This window comes from Blennius ocellaris (assembly GCF_963422515.1).
Source record: "Blennius ocellaris genome assembly, chromosome: 21".
Taxonomy (NCBI): Eukaryota; Metazoa; Chordata; class Actinopteri; order Blenniiformes; family Blenniidae; genus Blennius; species Blennius ocellaris.
Window position 1 is genome coordinate 4,825,494 of NC_137670.1, and position 26,421 is coordinate 4,851,914.

Here is a 26,421-nt window from a genome sequence, read left to right on the forward strand (position 1 = left end):
AGTGGTAGTAGTAATACAAGTATTGACCCATATATTTATCTTTGTGCAGATTCATGGAGGTTAACAATTTCAGAATTTATGGCACACTTGTTTCAAAATACTATTTCTGTTGTCCGACTTATATGCTTATTTCTACTTAAAGTTCACCGCAAAGCTAAATAAGATGTAAATTGTGCTCGACTGAGTGTGAACGGAGACTCTTTACTATCAATTAATCTGTTGGAAAGTCTATGTAAAGAACATTCAGGTCTGTTTAAGTCTAAACAAGCACGTCCACATGGCGGATGCTCCGTTTTCACAGTACAAAGAGGATTGAAGTCTCATGAATAGTTTTTCTTCCAGAGCTGTCTGTGGGATCACTTTGAGCTTTGTGTATTTTTCAGAATATCCTTCCTGCAGATATCAGGCTGGTGGCTGCTTGATGTAAACAATGCCAAGTAAAGTTGTTGAGGGAAAAAAATGGCTTCGTGAAATGAGTTGTGTGTCTCCAGCAGAGAAATACGATGATGAACTGAGTGCACCTTCACATCTGGGTTGGGCTTTTCTTTCTGGAGATTGAATGTTCTCTCTTTGAGTGTCGGTTTCCACCAGACCACTCCCTCCCCTCCGCAACCATTACACTATCAATAATAAAATAGTTTTATAATAATAAGATGTATTATATGGAGTGTACAATGTGAAAAGTATATGTCCTAACACAGAACCCTGTGGAACTCCATGTTTAGCTTTAGTCTTAGCTGAAGACTCATCGTTAACATGAAGGAAGTGGAAACTGTCTGGATGGATTCAGGTGTTTTTAAGCAAGTTGTGTGATATCAAGGGAATTTTTATTTTATTTTCAAGGGTAAAACTCTGTTCCTCAAAGCTAAACAGGGTCATCAGGGTCACCTTTTAAAATGTGTCTGACATCAAGCAGGAGGTCTTTGGTAGTATTATGAAAACTCTGGCAGAGATAACATTCATTTCAATGCAGAGCACTCTCTAAAGTCATGGCCTAGCACAGAATTGGTATTATTTATGTCTCTTAACACTTTAAGTTGCCTTTGAGTCATCATCATCATCTAATCTTGGGGTCAGCGTGGAGGGTTTTAGAAGAAAAAAACTCTTCATCATTATCAGTTTGTGCACGATGGAATCAAAAGAGGTTACCTTGATGGTATGAAGCATAGGAATAGAAGAATACAGTATGAAACTTTAAAATCAACCACAATATTGGCTATGACTTTAAAATATCATGAATGTACAGTGGAAATGTGGGAGACTGTTGCACTAGGCGATCCATTATTGCATTGTGAGTGGCTATCGCTCAGAAATAAGATGGTCGTGCTTGTCCATTATGTGTTATTGCTATTGTTATAGTACACAAGACCACATTTTCAATATCTTGGTTGTGGCTCAAAATCTTGCTCTCATCTTGGTCATGGGATTCTCTAGTCTTGGTCTTGACTGTCTCCGGTTCAGGGGTTTTGACTACACTAGATCGCAGCATCTTAATGGCCCATGAGTAGAAACTCACCTCAAGAATGTTTTCAGCATAAATCTGAGAAAATGTGCTGAAAAGCTGCAAATACCTTCGAGCAGATATGAATATTTTAGTGGTCTTGATGGGAAACAATCACCTCTGAGGGTCTGTGTGGCAGAAACTGGTAGATGAAACCGACAGTAGAGGGCGATATTGACACATCAATCTTCAGAATCACATTGGAAAATGTTTGTTTTCTGGTTTATATAGTTCACCTTTACAGAAAGTTATCACTTTTTTTTTTTTTATTAAAATGGGATCAATCTGGATTCGAAGGTAGTCAGACCATTAGCTTCTAAAAGTATCACATTGGATCAAAAATGTTTTATTTCCCTCTAAAAGTGATGCTTTTAATCGTACATGAGTAGGCTCACTTCAAAATAAGTGCATTTAAACTGTTTATGCAACGGTATAATAGATACACAATATCCTTGGTATAAAGGTTGGGTTCTATTTAGGTGATAGTCGTAACATATCTCAACTCCTCGTTAGTATAGTGGACAGTATCTCCGCCTGTCACGCGGAAGACCGGGGTTCGATTCCCCGACGGGGAGGAATGCACTTTTCTTCCAATTATATGTTCTCGTTAAATTTCTATCCACTGTCCAAGTTACACAAATATCACAAGTCTGAAAAGGTCCCACTGGGAATCTCTTATTAGATCTTTTTTTTTTTTTTTTTTTTTAACAACCCAGTTCAAAGTAGAAATTCAATTCAACTTTCAATTCAACTTTACTTATATAGCACCAAATACGACACAGTCCTCTTTCGGTGCTTTTAACAGAGAAAGGAGAAAACCACAACGAATCCACTTGAGCAAGCAGATTTATTTGGGACTGTGGGAAGGAAAAACTTCCTCTAACAGGAAGAAACCAGACTCAGAAGTGAAAATGACTTATTACCAGGTGTGGACAAACACATGAAAACACTGTTGTGAATATTAAATGCTGTGATATAATCAAATTATTGTGCGATGTAACAGATGCAGGTTCATGAATTTTTTTTTAAATGAGGCCGTTGATGAAGCCATCTGCATATGTACATTTTCTATTTTTTTCCTATCTATATTTTTTAGTTCTCTGTACATGGTGAAAATAAAATAAAATGCTGATTTCAGCCATAAAGTGAGAGTCTTTCAGCGACCCATGGTGTTGTGTGGTTCCGTCTTTGTCTTCAGAGGGCTGCTAATTTGAGGGCTTCAGAGAAATGGAGGCAGATCTTTCAGTTATCAGGCTCATCTGGTGGTACCAGCTCCCGGCTACAGTTAGAGAGGTTGACTCAAGTCTACTTTTAATGTTAGGCTCAAAACTTTTATATTTAGGCTTGTTCAGATCGCCTTGGACCATTTTCTAGTTCCTTCAGTTTAGACTGCCAGGAGACCTACAATAAGCTCAATAGAATTTTATCTGAAGTTTGTGATCGGAACCCCCTGGGGCTCTAGTCTGCAGCTTGATGTCTAATGTCAACTTGTTGATGTTTCTGTTCTTGTTCTCTCACTATCCTCTAACCTCCAACCGGAACAGACCTCTGAGTCTGGTTTTGTCGAAGGTCAAGTCAGCACAGTTCCTCCTAATAAAAGGCAGTTTTTCCTCTCCGGCATCTCCACTGCAAGAAAGTGGAGCCTAAATATAAGATATTAACACTACCAAATCTTGAAATAAGACTTTTTAAATCTAGATTTAAGATTATACTGCAGAATCAAGGACTAAAAGTTCTGTTGGTTTACAGGATGAATATATGATATAATTTTACTTAATGTAAATAGTACAATCTGATCCATCAGCCAGAAAGAATTTCTATTGATTAATAAAGAAAAAACACAGAACATTATAACTTCCATTGTCAGAGGTGGAACTCCACCTGATTTGGGACTTTGGCTCAAGGTTGGAAACTCACCTGTGATCCTGATCCCAACCCTCCGACTCTCGACGCCCACACCATGCAAGTTCATTCCAGGATTACTGACTGAATGCGACACATGATCACACATCCAGATGGCCACCAGCTAGAGGATGTGAAAAGAACGAGAAATAAAAGAAACAACCTGTGATGTGTTCCATCTGCCCGGTTCATGTAATCCTCTCTTTCATCTTCATGCAACCAGTGGGATCATATTCCTCTTCTCTTTGATTCCTGCATATTGTTTAGAAGATTCACATTTTGAGGCTCCGGAGCTTGTTAGATTCAGTGTCTACTAATTAACTCGCAGGACCCAACTTGCCCAAAATGTGGAATTACTTTCTTTCTTCTGTGAAAGTCAGATGCCTCGGTAGTAATTCAACTTCAAGGTCAGATTTAAACTCAGCATTCATCCTGTGTTGGACATAAAAATACAAATACAGTTTCCGACCTAAAGGAGAAAGAAAAAAAAGAGTCAAGACATTATTAAAGATTTCCAGCTTTCTCTTTTATTGAAAAATATAGCTGTTATGTCAAAGAAAGAAAAGTGAAGGGGGGGAGGGGTAAATATATTAATATACTGTAAAACCAGAATAAGGAGAAGAGGGGAGGAAAACGGTGTATAAAACTACAGCCACTGAATAAAGAGGAGAGGAAAGAAGAAGAAACATTCTCCAGCTGAACTTTGAGCCAGTTGCTTTTTTTTTTTTTTTTTCGCAGTCCTTATCTTTTTTTGCCACTCACCAAACCACAGCTGTCAGAAACGGGAGGGGAAAAAAAAACCAAAAAAACTAAAACTTTAAAGCAGACCCGGGGCAGACAGTATTTGCAAATTCTTTAACATGGTTTGTTCTGGCCTACTTAAAGAGTTTCCCCACAGACAAACACAACAAATGCCAGAAAGTTAAGACAATTACCAGAAAGTGTCTGGCTGCGATTTAATATGTACTTTTCAATAATTCCTTCTAAACTTCTCTGCCCGCTCTTCTGGGTTGGCAGATTGGTGGTGGTGAACCTCGTCATCGCAGATGGCACCGGTTATGGATGAGGACTGTTTCTCGGTGAGGAACTTGATGGTTTATCTGAACCAGGGGTTTCAAAGCAGAGCTCAGGACCACGTGACACCATGCTGATCACATTTTAAACTCAAAACAAGTGTTTCAGTTTGTCGAGTTCAGGCCCTGTTGGCATAAAGGTTCTTTTTTTAATTATTATTTGTCATCTCTTGAGTTTATTTCTTAAGATTTGTGTTGTGAAGTAAATCCAAGTATGTAAACAACATATGGAGCCGTTTCACAATGTCTACAAATATAGCTTCTTTTTTTTTTTAACTGAGGTATTTTTCTATATTACTGCAAATATAAGACAAAGCCAATTGTGTCATGAACTTTGTTCACAGCTATAGATCTCACGCAAACACGTTGTGCAATATAACGGCTGTTTTCCAATGAATCAGAAAAACTTTGTCGACGTGCTGCTTAAATGGAGAAATCAGCATTCTGCGTGTAAATGAACCATACCTGAAGCAAACTGATCAGATTTTTCTTTCTCTTGATATTTTACTCTAAAGTTCCCTGGTTGAGCCTCACACTTTGAAAACCACTGGCCTAAATAATCCACGAACACTGGCATCTCACAAAGGGTCGATAAAAGACGTCTTGAAATTTGGCCCATGTTGCATCAAAATATGAAAGAGTTCAAGACCTTATAAAGAAAGCAAACAAGATTCCACATCATCCTAACGTTTCCCCGATCAAACACTTCACACACTTGGCATTTTCATCCAGATTAAGTTTCTGAACTTCTTGCAGCTTGTTCTCCTGGACGTCGTTCCAAAAACATTAAAACAACCCGAGGCAGAATGGCACAGCATCCTGATTCCATGTGCATTCGATCTGCCACCACAGGGGAAAAAAAAAAAAAAAAAAAAGAAGACAACTCAAAGCTCCCATTTGTCAAACGTGGCAATTAGTTTTCTAACACTGAAGGAAAAAAAAAAAAAAAAAAAGGTCAGACATTAATCACAGATATAGGAAAGGAAGGAAAAAAACGAAACATTTTCTGTCTAATTTATAACTGAAAAGAACCGAGAGAAGCTACTGAGTACTCACTGCATTGTAAAGCCGAGTTGGCACAAAAAAGGGACCCCCCCCCCGTCTGATCTTGGATCAGTTCCAGTTCGAACGCCGTCCAACGACCGAGGCTCCGTTTACACTGGTTTCACGTGAAAATGCTTTGTTTTTGGCGTTTTAATTTCAACAAATGTTCACGTTTTGAAAACAAGCTCCACTTCCGGTTAGCACGTTGGGCCACCAGTGGGTGCTGTTGTTTGATTTTGTAATAAAACCACACATATGCGGCACAGAACAAGGATTACGGGTGACTCGACTATACAACCACCAAGTGCCAGGTGAATATGGACCCGGAATCATGACACGACGGAGGCCGCCATGTTTGTTATTATCCTTCTACTGAGCATGTGCAGAATAACTATATACTACGACCATGTCCGTCTCCATGGAGACAGTCAGACCCTAAAAAGTCACATTTCCCCTTATTTCAATCGAAATGGAGTCGCAGCCTTTTTCAAAAGGTTTCCAGCGTCTCCGTGCCCACTGCTGTGTAAACAGACGCCCAAAAATGCAACCAAAGTTTCGCATTTTCACTTCAAAACGTAAACGCCTTAATGAGCAGACTGGGAATTCCATATGATAGGTAGATTTAATCATCTGTTCCTGCTATGCATGTGATTTGTTTTCCATCCTGAGACATACCTGATGTCCGTCTATTGAGTAGCTCATACATGTTCGTTGCATTCTTTTCTCCGCCCGGTCCAGAGGGAGGAGGCGTGTTCTGGTACTGTAGTTATACAGTAACGCTACCATGGCAACGCCCTTTAAAACACTACTTACTGCTGATCCTGCCAACCACGAGAACAATGTGGAATGAGAGGTGAGCGCACCGACATACACGTACTTCGCCGCAATCGTCAACATCTGAACAAGATCCACACACAAAAAAAAGGCCTCTTTTTGACAATTCACATAGTTTTTTTTCATAAATGATCTCTTTCCCAAGTCCATGTGTAGTACCACAACCAATTTAAGTAAAATGAAAAAAAATGTTTAAGACTTTTAGGAGCGATCCATCCCTTCTGCAAACAAATGAATAAATATCACAGCTGTCTGTGAACAAAAGACTCATTCCAACCAGAAGAGACAAGTGGCAGAAATAATTAACTAACCCAACTTAAATACAACTGAAGACTCACTTCCTGATACTGATATGTACATACAATGAAGTAAAAAAAAAAAAATTTAAAAATAAAAACAAAAAAAATCCTTAAACTCACCCTGATACAAAAGTAACAACTACTTTATCTGTTTAGTGTCACTATCAGCTTTTCATATTGGCAAATTAAATACGCGGATCACTCCCACAGACTGGGATTACACCTTTTCATTCGCAGCCGCCATTATTCCACGGGATCTGTACGACCCGTTTTCCAATCTCACCGCTAATTCTATAATCTCACCGTCACCTTTTATCGTCCTCGGATTTGCGTGCGATGCTCGTGACGCGGAGGATTTTTTTTTCCTTTTCTTTTCTCAAGAGTTTCAAGATGGGGAATTTGTGAAGATTCACCATGAGCTTTCACCCCCCCCCCCCCCCCCCCCCAAAGTTTTGTTTGTTTTTTTGTTTTTTTTGAGAGTGCAGCAACGTTCGTGGGCACTCCTGCGTGCGTTCAGCTCCTCTTCGCCAATGCGTGACAAAAAAGGCTCTACTGGTGTTTATATATATATATATATATATATATATATATATATAAAATAACCGACAGACCGACAAATGCCTCTTCGTGGCCCAGAGATCGATCTGCTCTTTTCCAGACGGTTCCTGCTGGATGCGCCGGCGCCCAGTCTACACTCGGATCTCATCCTCGTCGTCCTCGTCCATGAAGGTGAAATCTCTGTCATCCTCCCCGCGCGGCGAGCTGTACTTGGCACTGTCCGTGTCGCCGTCGTGGAGGTGGTAGTGGGGCTTCTCCTCCGTGACGGAGCCGGAGCTGGACACGGAGTAGCTGTCGGTGTGGTTGTTGTGGTGGTGGTGGTGGTTGTTCCTGGCGTGGAGCTCGGGGGTGTAGGGATCCACCATGGCCTTGTGCTGGTCGATGCTGCGAGGCGGTCTCGCCGGGGGCCGCTCCACCGCGTCGTCGTCGTCGTCGTCCATGTGGGGGATCAGCGACGGCGAGCCGTGGCCCTCGCTGCCTTTGCCTTCCTCGTAGCCGAGGTCGTCCTCCTCGTAGCCCTTCTTCTCCATCACGCTCAGGATGTCCCCGAGCATGGAGGGTCCCAGATCGATGTGGAAGGACATCATGGACTCCGCGTGCTTCATCCCGTTTCCCTTCGGCATGGACGGAGGCAGGTCGGTCAGTTCGCCAAAATTGCGCTCGTCGAACTCGGCGTCGAGCGTCGCCATCGCCGCCCCTTCGTTCGCCGATTTAGTATCGATCTCGGTCAGCGTCTTCATGGGACTCGAGGAAACACTCTTCGGCAACGTGCTTCCTCGGCTCAACCCTTCGTCGTTGAGGTAAGGCAAGGATATGGCGTTCTTCACGTACTGGGAGGAGCCGGCAGAAGGCCCCATCGTGTTGTACTCGTACTTGTCGGCGCGGTTTACGGACTGAGACCGCTTACTGCCCCTGAAGGTGCGAGACAGCAGCCCCGGTTTGGGGCCCGGCGAGGCATGCTTGGTCTCCGGCTCCTTGGGCGGTTCCCCTGACCGGGTGCTAAGAAACGAAGTGTCCCCGAAAGCGTCGCCTCCTCGCCCCACGTGCATGGTGTGACGGAAGTCCCCCAGAGGAGCGCTGATCATTTCAGCGGTCAGGTCGGCGCGAGACCTCCGCTTTGACTGGTTGGAGTTGTTCACCAGCTGCTTGAGGATAGGCATGGCGGCAGTCTTTCAGTTCCGAGCGACAAAACAAAGATAGGAATCCGTAGGTGTTCGGTGAAGTCCCAAAGTTATTTGGCAACAGCGAGATGTGTTGTCAAAGCACGTGTGACTCCAAGCACTCAGTGGGCGTGGCCATTCTGGTCCTTCATATCAGAGCTCATCTTCAAGTTGAGTAAACCTACAGAGAAGAAAAGGAAACAGAGAGAACTTTAAAGTCATGCCAGGTCCTCGGAAAAATTCAACAGAACAGTCAGAGTGGAAAAATAATTGAACCCTAACTCTAAATAGTTTCCAGACGATTGAGCACACCTGAATAAAAACCACCCCCACCAAATTTAAAAAGAAAAAAAAAGAAAGGTCGGGGTTATGCGATGTACCTGAAAGCATCAGCTATTGGCAGCATGGAGCTTGTTAACCTGTAAAAATCTATAAATTAGCTGTGTCATTTTTTGAGCAGCAAAATTCAAAGTGTGTGAAAACGGTAGCGGCTTATAGTGTGGAAATTACAGTAATCCAGACGTGCCAAACACATTTTAATTCAGTGGCCACATACAGCACAATTTCATCCTGAGTGGGCCGCATCAGTAAAATTGAGCCATAATTACCTTTAAATCTAAACTTTTATGTTTTTCTTTGTTGCGGCGCGTGATGTAAATGTCTATGTTGTAAATACAAACAATCGCTATGAAAAATTACAATAATGTCAACATAAGGCCGATTTTAATGAAACTTTCAAAATACAGTGAAATATCCACAAAAAAATTCAATTTATAGTCCAAAAATCCATTTTCTTTGAAATGTTTACAATTTGCTTGGTGGTTTGGCCAAATTGGAGCCCTACGTTTGACACCCCTAATCCAATAATTATCCGTAATAAATAATAAAATACACACATAGTAAAAATATAACAACCTCTGTTCTGATCTTCATGTGGGCTTTGATTAAAAGAGTGAAAGCTTTTAAATGCAATAGCCTGTCCGGGTGTTATGTAATCATGAAAAGGGTTTTCTGGTACAAAGTTCACACATCTTCACCTTACTTCAAACGAGCAACAATACCCCCCGTGAAGTTTGTCACAGTGAAGTAAGTTCCTATTCAAATGAGTCCAATTCTTTGGATACGTTTTTTTTTTTTTTATGCCATTTCTAAAAGCTCTAATAGGCCGCTGCCACTTTTTTTTTTTGCTTTTCATGCACCGCTGTGTCTCCTATTACTGCTGTGCTTTAGTTCCCATTTAGGCCCCTGACAGTTACATAACCAGCAAGACACATACTGGGAGCCGGGGCAGTTCGAGCCGGCAGGAATAAAAGAATGAAGAAGTAAAAAAAAAATAAAAAAAAAAATTAAGTGGAACAGAATTTCTACAGCTTGAGTTGACTTGCAGCACAGCTAAGAAAATCCACATCAGCTCCATTAAAAAAAAAACACAATGTATGAGCATGTTTTAATCTACATTTTTTTCAACCTATTTATATTTTTTAGATTTCTACCTTACATATTACTGTATACATTTCTCTGTTTATACTTGTAAACAGCATATCTTTATTCAAAGTCATGTCTAAGGCCAATAAAACGATTCCGATTTTGTGTCATTAGCCTTGAACAAAACATACCGATTTTCTTCCCCCCACTGATTGCATTGCTCTCCGAGTACTTTTTTCCTTTAAGATCTGGAATTCAACTCTTTTCAACATCTGGACAAAAACACTTCGTATTCCACCAAATACTAAAGCCTCCAAACAGACGGAAAATGAGTGTAAAAGGAGATTTAAACACCCACATATGTGCGGGCTTACAGTCCACAAGCTCCATGTGTTACCACCATCAACAAGAGTTTCAATTGTTTCAGGCCAAAGAGAATAAAAACCATCATTCTCAGTGTATTCAAGCTGGAGCTGAAGCCCACGCTGTGTGTGTGTGTGTGTGTGTGTGTATGTGTGTGTATGTGTGTGTGCGTGAATGGGGGAGCTTCACTTAACAGTATTCCAAAGCAACGTCATCCATAAACATTCGCATCTCTTGACAAGAACCTATTCAATAGAAAAGGCGACTGGAGCCCTCAGGGGGTGGGGTGGGGTGTGTGTGTGTGTGCGCGCGCGTGTGTGCGTGTGCGTGTGCGTGTGTGTGTGTGTGTGCGCGTTTGAAAAAAGTTGTTCTCCTCTTTTAAAACTAAAAATGCACCGAACTCCATCCACTACCATGTTACTTCTAATGTGGCAAACTCACAAAGCAAAGTATTAGCGATTGTGCTTAAAAGCTTCTTTTTTTTTTTTTTTTTTTTTTTAAAGTTCTATTGGAAAAGTCACTGGAGTTCACACCAACACTACTCCAACAGCAGCTGGGTGCCAAATTAGAAGATTATACCTTAAGGCAAACAACTACCAGTGAAATCCCTCCGAGCCACGAGCACAGTGGTTAAATTAACGCACTGTGATCTATTGTCGGGTAATGCTTTTATTACTTCATGCATTGTGCAGTAGCCAATTAGTATCGGCTCCACAAAAGGCTGCTGAACGTGCGACTGACCACAGAAGACAACTCATCAACGGATGTGTTCCTCCCTGCTGCTTCAAGTTTTGTATTTCTCTATGGTCACGTCGGAGCAAGGCGCTGGCTACCATGTGGGCTTCCTGTCTCTAAGCTGCGGAGAGAGAGACTTCATCCCCCTATATGGAGAGTGGGGCCCATTCACGTGGATTTAACCCTTCCTGGTGGCCACATGTGGGGCAATAAGACAATCTCCACGGTGCTATAGCTGAAGGGGAATGCTTTTGATGTGTCGCGTCACTAAAAAGACATTCAACCTGGGCACAAAAGATGTCGGTGGGCCATCACATATCAAAAGGTGCAAACCTCACACCTGAACTCATCCAAAGAAATGGCCCATTTTACGCCCCCGGGAGCCCCTTCAGTGTTTGATGAGGACCTGTTTTATTTATTTATAAAAAAATGTTTAAAACACTCCCAAGATCATCAAGACCCCATTACTGTGGCCAATGGCAAACGATGAAATACTGCCTGCCTGCAGTCCCGTCACATTCATTTGCAGGCATTCAGTCCCGTGAAAGAGGGAAAATCCTGAAAAATGACAGTGTTGTGCGCACTGTTCTGTTTCAAAAACAGAAATACCACAGAGTGATTTAACGCTCCGAATACACAACGCAGGCCGTGGTAAATGTACTTTCTCATAAGATGAGACATTTTTGCAGTTGTTGTTGCACTCATGAGGGACAGCTGGAGATTACCGTCACTATTTTTTAACATCTCAACGGGAATTTTAGAAAAGATAAGGCGATTTCACAGCTAGTTTTTGCTCATTATCAGAATGCGAAAAATCCTTTTTTTCCTCAGAAAAAAAATGTCAATTTGTTTTGACTAAAGCCCCGTTTACATGATGATGTTTCAAGTGAAAATGCATTTTCACTGATTTGCATTCGTTACATACACAGGCAATGATTGGGCCTCTATGACAAAGATCAATCGAGCTTGAATGTTTGCTGCATACAAGCTTGTAGCTGGATTATTAAAAGACGCCAGCAACTCGTGGCCGGGCATAGTGTTTCTATGTAAATGGACATTGTTTTATTATGTGAACACCGTCTGAACATAATACTTTTCCTAATCTTGTGTAAACAAGGATAAGAAAAGAGAAGAGGATGAGTGCATGTCAGTTTACAGGTGAGACTCTACTTAAATTACCCCTGCTACATTTTGAGCTCAATATTTTCATAAACTCACACACAAGGAAAGCAAGAGCATCTGCAAACAAAAGGAGAAACGCGGTTGTAGCTTTGCTCTTGGCCCAAACCCACCAGTGATTCCAGTTTGACCTGAATGACCCAGGACACACATGCTTCCAGGACAGCTGAGGGCAAATCTCCACCTCGTTCAACTGTGAAGCAGCCACAAATGTAAACAGAAAATGTGAGAGAGAGAGAGAGCGAGAGAGAGAGAGAGAGAGAGAGAGAGAGAGAGACTGACTGTGCACGAAGATAATAAACCATAGTTTGTTTTAGCTGAGAATTATTGGCTCTGTCATGGTGGCAGCCACTGACAAAGCCTTTATGTAACGGAGAGCTCGCAGTGCCACATGACTCGGGCTCAGACTGAGGCGAGTGGTGACGGGGGCCATGAATGATTAAGAGCATCTTATGTCGCGGGCGGCGCCCTGATGTGGGCAGAATGACACGAAAACAAGCAACAACGCTCATCAGCGCTCAAGTCTCATGCTGGTAATCCCGTGGATCAGACCACCTCCAGTCCCCCGGCTGCCCCGGGACACTTTCTCTCTCCATTTCGACCCCGTCAAAGAGGGGGGGAAAGAGGCTTTGGCTGCTCATCCAATAACGGCCCGGCTCCCGTCGAGGCGGACCAATGGCGCACACGCGGACGAGATCTTTTTTTAACTCTGGCTGCATTTAAATTTTTAACAGTGACAGAGAGAAGGAGTCCATCATTTATTCAAAAGGCACAAGCCTCTATGCACATGCTTCAAGGAGCAAAGCAAAAAGTACTTACAAAGGAGCCAGACTATCAAATCGCAACTATTTTATATCAGATAAACCTAGTATCTATCGATATTGTTTGTTTCGACGTTTACTATCTGCACGCTTGAATGTAAAATTATTGACAGCACCCATGTTGAACAATGCAAGGTTAAAGAATGTAGCTTGAATTTAGTTGGAACTTGTTCCCTCAGCATCTCCAGGTTGTGGTTGTCACTTTGTTGTTTTTAATGCCACAGTTCCAGTTTTTATCAAGTAAAGTTGCAGTAAAGGCAAGTTTGAAGCCTGCGGGTTGCAACACAGACTGATTTCTCAGCAAAAACCTTGGACGACCCCCAATCGCTTCTCCATTGTTCAAGCCCATTGTCAAGGACATTGATATGCTAATGCCAATGCAAGTTAGCCAGGAGCATCTATGACATTTCAAATCAATTAATCAATGGGACTGCATCACAATGGAAAGGTCTTAACTCGGACAAAGACCATCGGCAAGTTTCATTTGGAGCTACTTTAAACAAACATTAAATTCCCATGGGGGGGGGGGCGGGGGGTCTGTTATTGTCGAAAATAGTCTATTTCATCAGTAAAACCCAGAAATCCTCACCACAGAAAAGGAATGATGTCGAATAAAGTTACAAGTACTTCTGTTTATCTTATTTTACCAGCACTGTTTTTATTACCCTATGCTCATGGTCAAACCCACATGAATAAATGAAATGAAAACAAAAATCTTACCATTAAATATGCAAGAAAAGTATTAAATCTAAAGGAATTAGGAGACGCCATCAACTATGTATGAGTGTGATTCATGTAGCTGTAAGCCTTGGTGCAAGCTCATTAGCAACGCCTCGGTCTGCTTCAACTCTCTTGCTGGAAAGTTTCCTCCGAGAAAAATCTACTTGTTGTGTCTTTAACTTCCTACGGAGATAATCCAAAAAAGAAATATTCTGTTTATGTAGAAATCTTGGCCTTCTAAAGCCTGAGAAGTGATTCAGGCAGGCGCATATTATAGGAAACATGCCTGACACGATATGCTGTGGTAACAAAGAGACTCCTGATGTGAGTACTGGGAAAATTAAATGCAGTGGAGCTTTTTTTTTTTTTTTAACAAAGAGGCTATTTCAACCTCCAACATTTGCTATAAACTCAAACGAAGCCAATTTCAAGGTCAAAGTTCAAGAAAGACACCACAAGTGAGGTAAAAGTATTATTCTCTGCGTTTTCAGTATTTCTGCCGTTTCTGTGTAAACAGACGCCATTTTCAAAATTTTGCAGTGTAAATTTTAACTTTTCTGAAATGAAAATGCATAAACAAGTTATTAAATGGCGCCTCGGAGTCACCAGTAAACCTGAAGCACATGAGCTTGGACTGTGGGAGGAAGCCAGAGAGCCTGGAGGGGTGAAAAAAAAGCAACTCCCAAAAACACAGGGAAGTACCACCAAACTCTACACAGAAATAAAGCCAAATCTATTCGACGTGCATGTAAAAGTCATTGTGACCAGGAACAAGGGAGCCAGTTCGGCCTGTTTAACCTCATATCTGATCACACAGCTCTGAGGCAGACGCCTGTCTGACACACAGCAGAAACATCTTGAACAGAAACCGGATGCGAGCGCTCACAAAGCCGTGGCCTCGTCACCTGCGTGCCGAGGAGCACACGCATTTGCCCACAGGTACAACTGTGACCGCTTCAAAAAGTGTGTTTGCACCGTAGACGGAGGTTCTGTTCTCACCCATCAACAGTTAGATTAGAAGACCCAACGTCTGAGCTAAATCCTCAAGTATAAGTATGATTGTGTTTTGAGTTTTATCCATCAGTTAGGTTTAGAAGACATAAGGCTGAGTGACTTCTGTGATTAATAATATATTTCCAACAATAGAAGTAGATACAAAAATGAAGGAAAAAAAAAAAAAAAACGGATCAAAAGTCTTAAGTTATACAAAACGCCTTCTTGTTCACCCTTAAAAAATTAATACCGTGGTTTGGTGGAGTATAAACAAAAAACCTGCACCAACTATAATGAAGCTCCCTCAGGGAATGTTTAATTCATTGAGCAAAATGTTCAATGTCAACAAGTCTGGCCTCACTTAACACATGGATACCATTAAATTAAACCCTGAAGCCTACAAAAAGACCAAGCTACGGAAGTTTTTGAAAGAACACTTTTGCCCTCAGTATTATGCACAATGATTAAAAAAAAAAGTACATGAGTTGAATTAGGTTTGTATTATTTGCATTATATCCCAATACAGACTGAAAAAAAACAGCACGAGCACAAGACGGATGAAATGTCAAATGTAAGGGTCATTACTGTTAATGTTCCAAATGATGAAAACAAAAGTACATCCTGAGTCACTTTTTAAAGTAGGTTTCACTTCAGAGATCTAAACAATCAATCAGCATAGTGTTGTGTTGGTGTGGCGTGTTAGCATAGCAGCCTGCGCTGTGGAGTGGCTGATTTAATCACTAGTTTTAGTTAAAGTTTTCCCAGATCCTCTAAATTCTGAATATCAACCGTTCTGAAAAGAAACTAATAGAACAACAACCAAACTTTCAAGACAACAGTGCTTGGAGCCATTGAAAATGTAACTTTCTGAAAACTCTTAGATTACATCTCCATGGAAACGGTGGAAAAGGCAACATTTATGAAACACTGGTATTGCGTGTTATGTGTGTGTGTGTGTGTGTGTGTGTGTGTGTGTGTGTGTGTGTGTGTGTGTGTGTGTGTGTGTGTGTGTGGTCTCATAACAAAAACAACATACAGCTCGTAACCTGGTACGCCAACTACATAGTTTTCAGTGTTTCTGCCATTTACATGGAAACGGACATTGTTTTGAAAACATTGCTGTGTAAAACAAAAATACAGACACAATTCATTTTCACTTGAAATACCGCAAAACAGGGCCTTACTAAATAATTTAGCTGTACCACAATTTTTCCACTTAGTGACATGCTCACTAAAACTTTAGTAACTTTGAGTCTGAGCTACTTTTATTAAAGTAATGAATTTGTATTATATTACGGACAAAAGTAGCATTACGGTTCCACTTTACTTAATGTTAACGTGTTATCCCCTGCTATGGTGGGAAAACGAGTCGGACTACTCACAACGAAAATATTCAAACATCAGCACGACCCTCCCAAGTACGACACTCCAGGCCCTTTGTGTATGTGTGTGTGTGTGTGTGTGTGTATAAACTATGGTGTATCAGCCTCCCGGGCCCCATTGCCATCCAGACAAAAACAAAAACCACAGAAGGATTAAGAGCAGCATTTTTACTGAGAGCAAATAAAACCAGCATGCCGAGGCCGGCCCTGTGCGCCGCGTGTCGAGGGGGACAGCAAGCACTACACATCCGTCCACACCATCCCCCCCCCCTCCAAAAAAAAAAAACACCAAGCAAACCTGCCTCCCACTGCTCCGCCATCCAGCCCTCCAATGTCAATCCACTATTTCTTCCTGCAAGGCTCCCCCTATTAGAGCCACCGACAACCTTCAACACAATAAACCATGTGAGTAAAGTTGAGTGATATTGTTCTTTAATCCTTTCAGATCCTCATATCCAGGAATGGAGGACAAGCTTCCACACACGGTTCTTGTGTGTTCCCAGTCAAGCCGTCCTTTTATATAGCCGTTATTCCTGCATGGTTGGACAAGGCGGCAAATAGTGGGTGGGCTGCCATGCTGTAGATTGGAATTCTGGCTGAAAACCAAGCGGATGGATAATGAACATGTCTCTTGGTTAAGAGAGAAAAAAAAACCCTCCAAATAAACAAAGTCTCCTGAGTGAGAGTAATACCTTGAGTAAAGATGAACGAGGGCACAACCTCTCCCATGTGGGCCCATATTACCTCGGGGACTTCCATAAAAAGGGAAGCCACAGATGGAGGCATTGAAGAGGAAAAACGTCCTCAGGTGGGGGTGGGGCGTCACCACACTGGATTCACTCAGTCATGCCAGCACAGTGACAGACGGTCATTCACCCCGTCCTGCATGAAATCTATCCAAACCCTCATTATGCATACAGTGGCAGGATTGTCCTATCTACTGTGTGTGTGTGTGTTCGTTCGTGCATCAACGGGAGAGTACACGTCTAATTAATCACTAAATTCATCCCCATCAGTCTCCGACAAATAGACAGCGTTCACGCCTGGTAGCAGAGGCCAGGATCGAAGCCAAGTGCTTGAATTAACTGTCCAATAGCTGCTGGACAACGAAACAAAGGAAGCATTTCTGCTGAGGACTGTTCCATTAAAGACGCAGGAGAATACATAACGCTTTGTTGTGGACGAGATGCCAAAGTCACAGTTGGCTTGCACTATAGTTAATAAGTTCAAATAGTTTACCGGCTGTAATTGTGGGTATTTTTTTTCTACAGAAAGAGCGACGAGGAGCACGAAGAACTCGTTTCAGAACGAGACCTCGGGGGAAACTTAAATTGCCAAATCACCGGATAGATAAGTCAGTACCAGGGGGACACGGCGGACTCGTACATCCACACAGAAACTTTGGTTAAAAAAAAAAAACAGCGGGAGGTTTCTCAGTGTGCCTGGAAGATAAGTGACCGTTTTCTGCACTGTGTGAACTTCTCAACGACTCCTGGCTTTCTTTCTTTTTCATTTTTTTTTTTTTTTACCAGTGGCCTCCCGCTGAAGTCAAACACACAACCCGGCTGTAAAGGCCTCAGGCAGAGAGCCCCGACTAACAAGATGAGTTAATAAACCCCCATGGTGGTAACTTTAATGGCACCAACAGGCGGGCAACAAAACACTCGCTGATAATAGAGAGCATGCAGGTCTCCAAGCGTGGCCACTTCGACCTGATAATAGCACTTCACAGCCGACGACAAGCTGAAAAACTCCCGGCACAGGACCTGCGATGAAAGGCTGGAACACGTACACAGGGGCGAGGTGCTCGTAAAGCACATTGCTCAGGTAATTGCAACCCTTCGCTTGATTGTGATTTTTTGGGAGTGCGGCGAGGAGTGGAGGACACCTTCCGCTGCGAGCGAACGTCTTGTTTATAAGCTGTTCCTGGAGTGACTCTTCAGGAATGTCCGAGGAAAGGTGCACGGGGATCGCTTTCATCTCGGCAGCTCGTGTGCACCAGTATCAATGGAGAGAGCCACGGGGGGGAAACATGACCCAGGCAGTCAGGTCAGGTCAACCAACAAACAAACGAAAATTTTTTATTAAAATTTAAAAAAAGCGACCTGCAACCCAAAACAACAACCCTGCATACATATCAACCGGATGCCAAATCCTTAGAGCATCCGCCAACGACCACCTGTTTATGTCCGGAAACACTTTGAAGAGACTTCAGTGTCGCCGTGCCGCGATTCATCTTCCTTTGATTCGCTTTTCTTTAAGACGTTTGGTACGGTACTTTGATTCGCCTATCAAACGACTCCCGATTTCCCGGAAACCACGGGCAGGAACTTTTAATTAGCGAGGCGCATACATACGGCCCGCTGCGGCTATGAACAGTGTGTGCGGAGTTTAAAGTCCTTCAACTGCCACCATTTGAAATGCTGTTAATAGGTTCATAGGTCATCGGAGAGAGAGAGAAAGAGAAAGAGAGAGAGAGAGTCATTTGAAGCAAACAGCGAGGTACAGTTGGAAAATAAACACACGTACACACCCGGCGGGTTCCCATGAGGCGGCACAATTCTGTGTAACTGAGAAGCCGACAATGTCACACAACCAGAGGAGAAAGAAACAGCAGAGAGGAAGGCGCTAACCAAACCCTTCTGGCACACCCAGATCACACGCATGGACTTGCAGGAGGCTCAAAGGTGACACACACACACACACACACACGCACACACACACACACACACACACACACACACACACTACGAACTCCTGCTATTTATAGTGATTCACTTTCATTCGATACAAAGACACAAAGGCTTTGGATTCTTATCTGTACAGGTATTGTAACTTCATCTCGGTCCAATCACAGCGCAGCGCCGCCGACCTGGAACTGTCCTCTGGAGGCTCAGACAGGAAGACACGAGAGTCTTTACTCATAAAGAAACCGGCCAGTCGCCTCGGATGATCAGACAATCACGACAACTCCCCCACAACGGTTCATGTGACTATTCCCCATCTCCTGCACCACTTTCCCGGCATTGGATTTGTCATGTGTGTGGGCGCAGAGGTGACCACAGTGAGATCAAGTCCTCCTACTTTTTTTTTTTTTTTTTGTCTTTTCAGTGCACTGGAGGGAGAAACCACCTGTTCCTGCTTGGGCCCAAAGCCAGAGAACAATAATGGCCTACTGGACTGTAAAACAGGCTGGGAGCCTGCACCAGAACGGCCAGCTGCACGCTGACGGTTGTTTGTTTTCAACGTTTGGCCCCGGCCGTCGACGAGTCTGCATGAATTGCACAACTAAATCCTGTTATTAAAAGCAAAATTGTGTCATTGAGTCTGTTGCGGGGGGGTGGGGGGGGGTATTCGCTGCAGTTATGCATGGTTAATGCTCGACTGTGCATCCATAGAGGCTCGCTTAGTGGTGGTACGAGCCTGGGGGGGGGGGGGGGGGGGGGGGGGGGGGGGGGGTTGTACACACAAAATGAGCTCTAGCTTTTCATGCTAAAGACAAGTCAGGACTTCATATTAGTAGAAAATATGTTCTCGGGTTATCTTCTTGTATGATTTTTTTTTCTTTTTCTTGCCACAATAACGACTCCTCAAAGAACCATTCAGATAATTATTCCAACAAGAATTATCTCCACCATTCATCCTGCAGTTTGCGCAAAGTAACAGAGAAAATAGTCTTCTGTAAAAAAAAAATAAAAAAACCCCGCAGCTGCCGCTATCGCCGGCAATTTTCTGGAAGCTGTAGGAGGCTTGCGAAATTCATTTTCTACAAAGGACTTGGTGAATAGCACATATCAGTACATATAATAGACACAAAAGGGGGGGGAAGATAGACATTTCCTGCGTTGCATACCGCCGGCTCCTCATCAGCAACTCGGAGGCACGTCAACAAAGCCGTGACACCCGTTTCCAAATATGTTTTGTGCGATCACATCAAGCTTGAAGAAAAGGATTACAGACGGCCCGGGCAGGACGGGCGTGCCACCTGATGATAGATTCTGTTGTTGTGGTGTACTTATGTAAAACTGAAACCACAAAGGATGTTCTCAGACTAATGCAATGCGGGGATCAACCCGGTGAGTCGGCCACGTTCGACGTCGCCTTTTTACCTTTCAAACCAGTCGTACAACTTTAGACTTCGTAATTTACGACGGCAACAATGAAAAGTGATGCAAGACGGACGGCGCATGCGGTATTATTGTGCAGTTCGATGACCGTCTAGTCAGGAGTACATGTTTCAGAGCTGAAGGAAAACCACCTCAGTGTTTAGTGTCGTTATTGCAACGCACGGGGAAATAACTCCTGCTCAACTGGTTGTTTTGCTGCACAATGGTCATGTTACAGTGCAAGGAGACCAAAACAGGCCCAGAGACTGTCGGGTATGTACAAAAGAATTAGAGCAAGCGGCCTCTTTCGCTTGGGAACCACTGGGAAGTGAACACTGTTGCAAGACAGGCCTGCGGTGTCAACATGGATACATGCGCTCTGGTTTCCCTCAGAGGAACACTGACACATGAAAGATGAGAGGCTTGTTGATTCTTTCCTCCAGGGAGCTTTGACCTCTTACTATTTCTAATCCGTCTCCATTAAACAGTAACAAGCCAATTACAGCAGAGGTGTGGCGTTTACAAAAAAAAGTAATTGTGTAATTGTTCAGCCAACCCATCATTCGGTTCCAACGTCAGTGGAGAAAAAAGCAAAGAAAAAGAAAAAAAAAAAAAACATGAAGGAGGGACTAGTTTTTATTTGACTTTTCCTGCATGTCATACTTCCTGGAGGTTTTCTCAAGAAACGATGACAACATTTTAATGATAAACTGTGGTGAAGAACTGTAAAATATATGACCTATTAATGAGGACCGGCGTACCTCAATTCTTTGTTAAAAGAGGAGGTCCCCACTGAATATGCCTTCCGATATTGCTTTCTTTGGATTTTAAAAGCTGTTGATAGATAGACAGATAAAAGCAAAAATAAAAACAAAAATAAAAAACCAGATGGTCAGACGACCAGGCTGGATTGTTGTTTTGCTGCCCCTCAACTATAAAACTACCAAGTCCCAGGATAATATATATCGACTGGGAATCATGGCCCAGAACGTAACAAAAGTTTTCCGTTTTCACTTGAAACATTGTGTAAATAGGACCTTCGTCACCCGCACTCCAATAGCAACATGTGTGTTTAGATCACATCATGATTTCATATCAACTGTAACCAAATATGTGGTGCAGATCATTTTGTTTCACTTCTGTTTAAAAGTGTTATAATCCAACAACAAAGGGTCGTATATGACATCCAGGTTGGCTGCTCAACATATTAAATATGAGTCATGCCACCTTTCTCAGTATGCAACCAAACATCAAGGTTAAAAAAAAAAAAAAAAAAGCACAAGAGGAAAAGTGCCACTAATTGGCTGGAATGGTCATAAAACACATGCACAGCAGTAACAGGCCACAAAGGTCGAATTTTTCATTTTTATTTGTTTGGATCCTTTCATCACTTTGTGTTTTACAGATAGTGGCTTTTTGGTTAAAGCATGTTTTTGCTCTTTGAAGCTCAAAGTGAAATGTTCTCTGCGAAAGGCCTGAGGACATTGGCAAAATGTTCGAGTTTAAAAAAAAACCCCAACAAACTCTGCAGAGATAACTTAAAACATCCCCAGCATGACTTCTCTTCAAAGTCCGTAGGTCCCTCTGCTTTCAGGCGGGGGGTGAATCCTGTAATTGTCTGAGACAAAACAACTGTCCTCGGGGAGTTCAACATGAGCCACAATGTACTTTTCACTATCGCATCATTTACTTGTGAAGTCAATAATTCGTCGCGGAAATTAGGACGCTTTCACAGTTTCACGGCTCCGAAGGTATTTATTTACAGAGAGGAGTTAAAAGGTGACCTCTTCTCCAGGTGTTTTCTCCTCTTTTGTGCCCGTTTCAAAGCTGAATCTCTCAAATTGTGTTTGCTTTTATCCACAAGAGCCTTATTTCCATCTTTTCGTGCGGGCACTGTAATTGAAATAAACCACACCGAGGCGCAAATGTCAAAACGCTTTTCCGTCATTACCTGTTCGTCTCTTATGGATAAAAGTAGAAGGCTAAACAATTCATACAGGCATTTCCCAAGGCGAGGGAAGCAACGGGACCATGCAATATACTGCGAGTTGTCACATCTGACTCCAGTTAAGCAATTCATACTTCTTCTCCACATAAACAAAAGCAAAAACCTCCACATATTATGACCTCCAGATGCACACAGTGTTTACATGGAAATGCTTTTACAGACTTAATGAGAAAATGCCTGAAGATAATGTTTCCGTGCGCCTCACTGCATCCCCTTCTTCACTGCCTCGATAGCAAGGCTGTCAAACACCTTCTAGACAAGAGGCCAAACACAGTCCACTTTTATATTGAGTGAGCCGGACTGGTAAAATAGAAACATAATATCTGTGATGTCTTCATTAAACATTTGTTTAGGGGTTTTTTTTTTTTAATATAGCTTTGTTGTAAAGCACTTTGGATACCACTGGGTGATTGTAAAGGGCTATAGAAATAAAGTTTGATTTGATTGATTGTTGTAGCACACTGTATACATGAGGGAAAACTCTAGATTTTTGCAAAACCAAAGAATTCCGACTGGAGAATTCCGACAATCTCAACACAAAGCCAATTTGAAATTTGTTTTATTAATAAAGAGATTTATACAATTTGCTTTGGCCAGATTGGAGCTTCTTGTGGGTTGGTTTTGGCCCACGGGCCTCATGTTTGACACTCACTGCTCTAGAACTATAGAAAAACCTTCGTCAGAGTTGGGAAGGTAGCCTCAACCTCGCAGCAGGATCCTCCACAGCAAACAGCCTCCATTGCTGAAAAAGCACAGTCAGTGATCACACACACACACACACACACACACACACACACACACACACACACACACACACACACACACACACACACACACACACACACACACACACACACACACACACACACACACACACACACACACACACACACACACACACACACACACACACACACAGCTCCCCCTCTTCTCTGACTCTGCAGTACACAATAGATCTTGATGGAGAGATATCTGCCTGGCAGCTCTGGAGAAGCCATACACTGAGGAGCTGAAAGGCTTGAAGTGTGTGCAGTAATGCAGCACTGTTGTCACTGGAGAAAAAAAAAAAAAAAAGATCCAAGAGGACACCAGGAAAAAAAAAAGAAAAAAAAAAAGGAAAAAGTGCCACTGCTGGCAGGATGGTGATTAGACTGACCTCGGCTGAGATCTCCAAAGTCAACTTTGAGGTGAAAAGCAAAGCTTTACTTTTCCGCGGAGTGGCCGAGACGCTGCGGGTGAACGATTCATCAAGCAAAATGACAAATTCGGAAAGTACCGGCTGACCTTCGGGCCGTCGTCAAGGGCGTGGTTGTGTTGTTTGTGCGTGCGTTTAGGACGGGGGTCAGAGGGCAGCGGTTGCACAAAGATGACGCTGAAGCCGAGCCCATTGGTCAACACGACTTCCTCGCTATTAACTGGTCAAATAGAGTGCAGATGACCGACGACGACGACGGGGAATAAATGAAGGCCACGCGGTGAAATTAAGACTTTACAGTGCAGTTATCGGGTATCTGAGTGTCACAACAGGAAAAGCTCACAAAGCCACAGTGGCTGCGTCGCTTGTCGCTAGATTCCCTGAGATTTGTTTCGTTCAGCGTGATCCCGCCACAGAGTAATAATGTTACGTAACGCTCGGCGAGGAGAACTGATGCATATAAGCCCAGCTGCCCCCGCTCTGATTAAATCATATCCTGTTCTGGAGCTGAAAATGCTTATTTGGAACACTTACTTCACTCGACAACCTTGTTCCAAGTGTTGGGTGGATACCGACGATACAATCTGAGTCATTCCTCGAATGTGAGATTTGTGGAAACACTTTGAATTAGTGAAAAAGTTTACTCTCCGTGTTATTTAACCCAGTTAAACCCCTTTTATCTGCATATTGTAGCTTTGGCCTGGGTCCTGAAATAGATAATTATGCAACCTAATTATAAATTCCACAAAGTAGGATTTGATTTTTTTGTGAAATGGGCATCTTGTGCCAAAATCTAATTGGGCCAAACAAACAATTCAACAATACTCTACTTGGAGACAAATACAAGCCAAACATTATTATAGAAATGAAAACGCGCAATTGTGGCTGAAAGTTTCTCCTTGGGTAATATTTGGTCTTCTAAGTGGTCGAACTCATACAAGTGTTTTGTAACCAAGGGAAGCAGAATATAAACAAAAACACTCACATGACTAATGTAGTAATGCAGCAGTACGCTGTGGCCTGTTGACATGTTTTCAAATGAAAACGGAAAACTTTGGTTGCGTCTTGGGGGTTCGTTTACACGTCAAAGGTGCTTTGGAGCCACTGAAAATTGTACTTTTTGACAATAGATCCCAAGCTGGAAACGATGAAAAACGCAACTTTTCAAAAAGGTTCCAAAGCCGTCTCCGGGGAAATTGCAGAAAACACAACGTTTTGAAAACAGCTCCCAAGGTGGAACGTCTAGAAAAAGCTTAGTCTCCATAGAAATGGCGAAAAACATCCTGCTACTGCGCATACACGCCATGGTCACAATAAATAGTTGTTCTGCACATGCTCAGTATGTCCAGTACTCCCAGTCCATGTTCTCATGGGACTTGGTAGTTTCATAGTCGACAGTCACTGTGATAACAATCAAACTTGGTCGTCTGTCCATAAAAATGTCCGCGTACTACCATTGTTATTGTTTATAGTGTATTGTTCTCTGCACACGCGTGTGTGGTTTCATTACAAAAACAATCGACAGTGCCAACTTGTGGCCTGGCATGCTATAACTACATCATTTTCAAAATGTTCGTCGAAAACACGTAAATATTGACTTGAAATGTTGTCATGTAAGCGGGGCTTTAAAATCTTTAATCACACACAGTTTGAAATAATATTCAAACCTTTTGATCTGCATATCTGAAGCCAGTAAATCTACTTTTTAAACAGCTATATATCTACATGTGTTGATATGTTTTAACACATGTGCTTCGAAAGATATTTTATTTATTATTCTTTGCACAAGTATTTTCAACACCAATCCTTGTAACTAAGCACAAAGTAGCTGGTATATTTCTACTATTGCAATAAAAATGCCTACCGTCAATAGAAAAAGTAACTAATGTTATGACAGTGTTTCATTCGGTACTTCATGCCTTTGCTTGAGTACAATGGAAGTTATGTAACAGTAGAAGTAGAGTACTTGTGTACTCACAGTGCTACCAACAGAGGAAATATAGTAGCTACTGACTCGATGTTTGTTTTCTTTACCACTTGTGATTTGATATTTGGATATTTTGTGAAAATTTTACTAATCGTAATCGAGTACTTGTGTACTCATACCTCCTCTGGTTGTGATTTAGATAAGTTTGTTTCCAAAAGTTTAATGTATTTTATTCATGGTCTGAGAAATGTGCTTTGAAAGGAGTGACTTAACCAAATGGAAAAAGTGACAGATCCATTTGTACTTTTAGGAGGATATTCTGTCAAAAGCAGCACTTTTTCTTCTAATTAGAAGAATGTAAGAGTACTTGTGTAGGCATCAATGCTACTTCATTGATATCAACTGTTGTGTACTTGTATATTGGATTAGTATCCCTGAATCTAACAAGATAAAAAAAAGCAATATATTATTTAAGTAGCTTGTACTTTTAACGAGATATTCAGTCAAAAACCGCATTTTTTTTCTTCTTGTAATTAACAAAACGTACAATCAATCCACTAGATGTCTTTCATGTTGGATTAGTTTCCCTAGCTGGGTGGTCAGATTTATTATCTGACGTTTAAAAAACGATACACTGAATCGAGCAGCACAAAAAGTACTTTTCCATGCAAAAAGTTACATTGTAACAGCACTTGTGTACCCGCGTTGGGAACAATGTATCAACTGTTGTTTCAAATGTTTGGTGACTTCGATCGAAAGCAACGAATTCTTTTTGCTACAATGTATCAGAGAGTTCTTGTGTGCGGGTTTGTAGTTCTGTGGCAACAAAGTATCAGTGGATGTTTGTCTCTCTTCTGTTGGTGTGACTGATGTGAGGACTCACGGACACCAGCGGTCCATTGTTGTGTCTCCACACGGGACAGAAGTAGCCAGGACACATTTGACATTCAAATGAGATGCAGATGTAAAACTCTTACAACCTCCGTCTGTTCCCTGAAGCCAGAGAATCTCCAGGGAAGCTCTACGACACTCCAACAACAACAATAACAACTCGGAATATTACCTATCGGGTCGGAAGTTCCCAGCTGCGCTCCTCGTAACTTTTTCCGTCGCCACAGGGGGGGAAGTGGGAAGAGTAGAGTCCACGGAGGTAAATGCGTCAGTACGGTACTCCGGTCCCGGTCCCGGTGGCTGGA

At 42.3% G+C, this 26,421-nt stretch overlaps 1 protein-coding gene across 1 annotated transcript; it reads right to left on the minus strand.

The window, feature by feature from the left end:
- Positions 1-7,170: 7,170 nt before the first annotated feature.
- cdc42ep4b (CDC42 effector protein (Rho GTPase binding) 4b) lies at positions 7,171-26,421 on the minus strand. Its single transcript, XM_080516736.1, has 2 exons — positions 26,289-26,421; positions 7,171-8,552 (listed from the first exon to the last, which is right to left on the minus strand). The coding sequence occupies exon 2, from the start codon at positions 8,369-8,371 to the stop codon at positions 7,343-7,345; it is 1,029 nt and encodes a 342-aa protein (XP_080372862.1). The 5' UTR covers positions 8,372-8,552; positions 26,289-26,421; the 3' UTR covers positions 7,171-7,342.

Coding starts and splice junctions, on each gene's coding strand:
- cdc42ep4b (XM_080516736.1), bottom strand. CDS start 8,371: ATGCCTATCCTCAAGCAGCTGGTGAACAACTCCAACCAGTCAAAGCGG.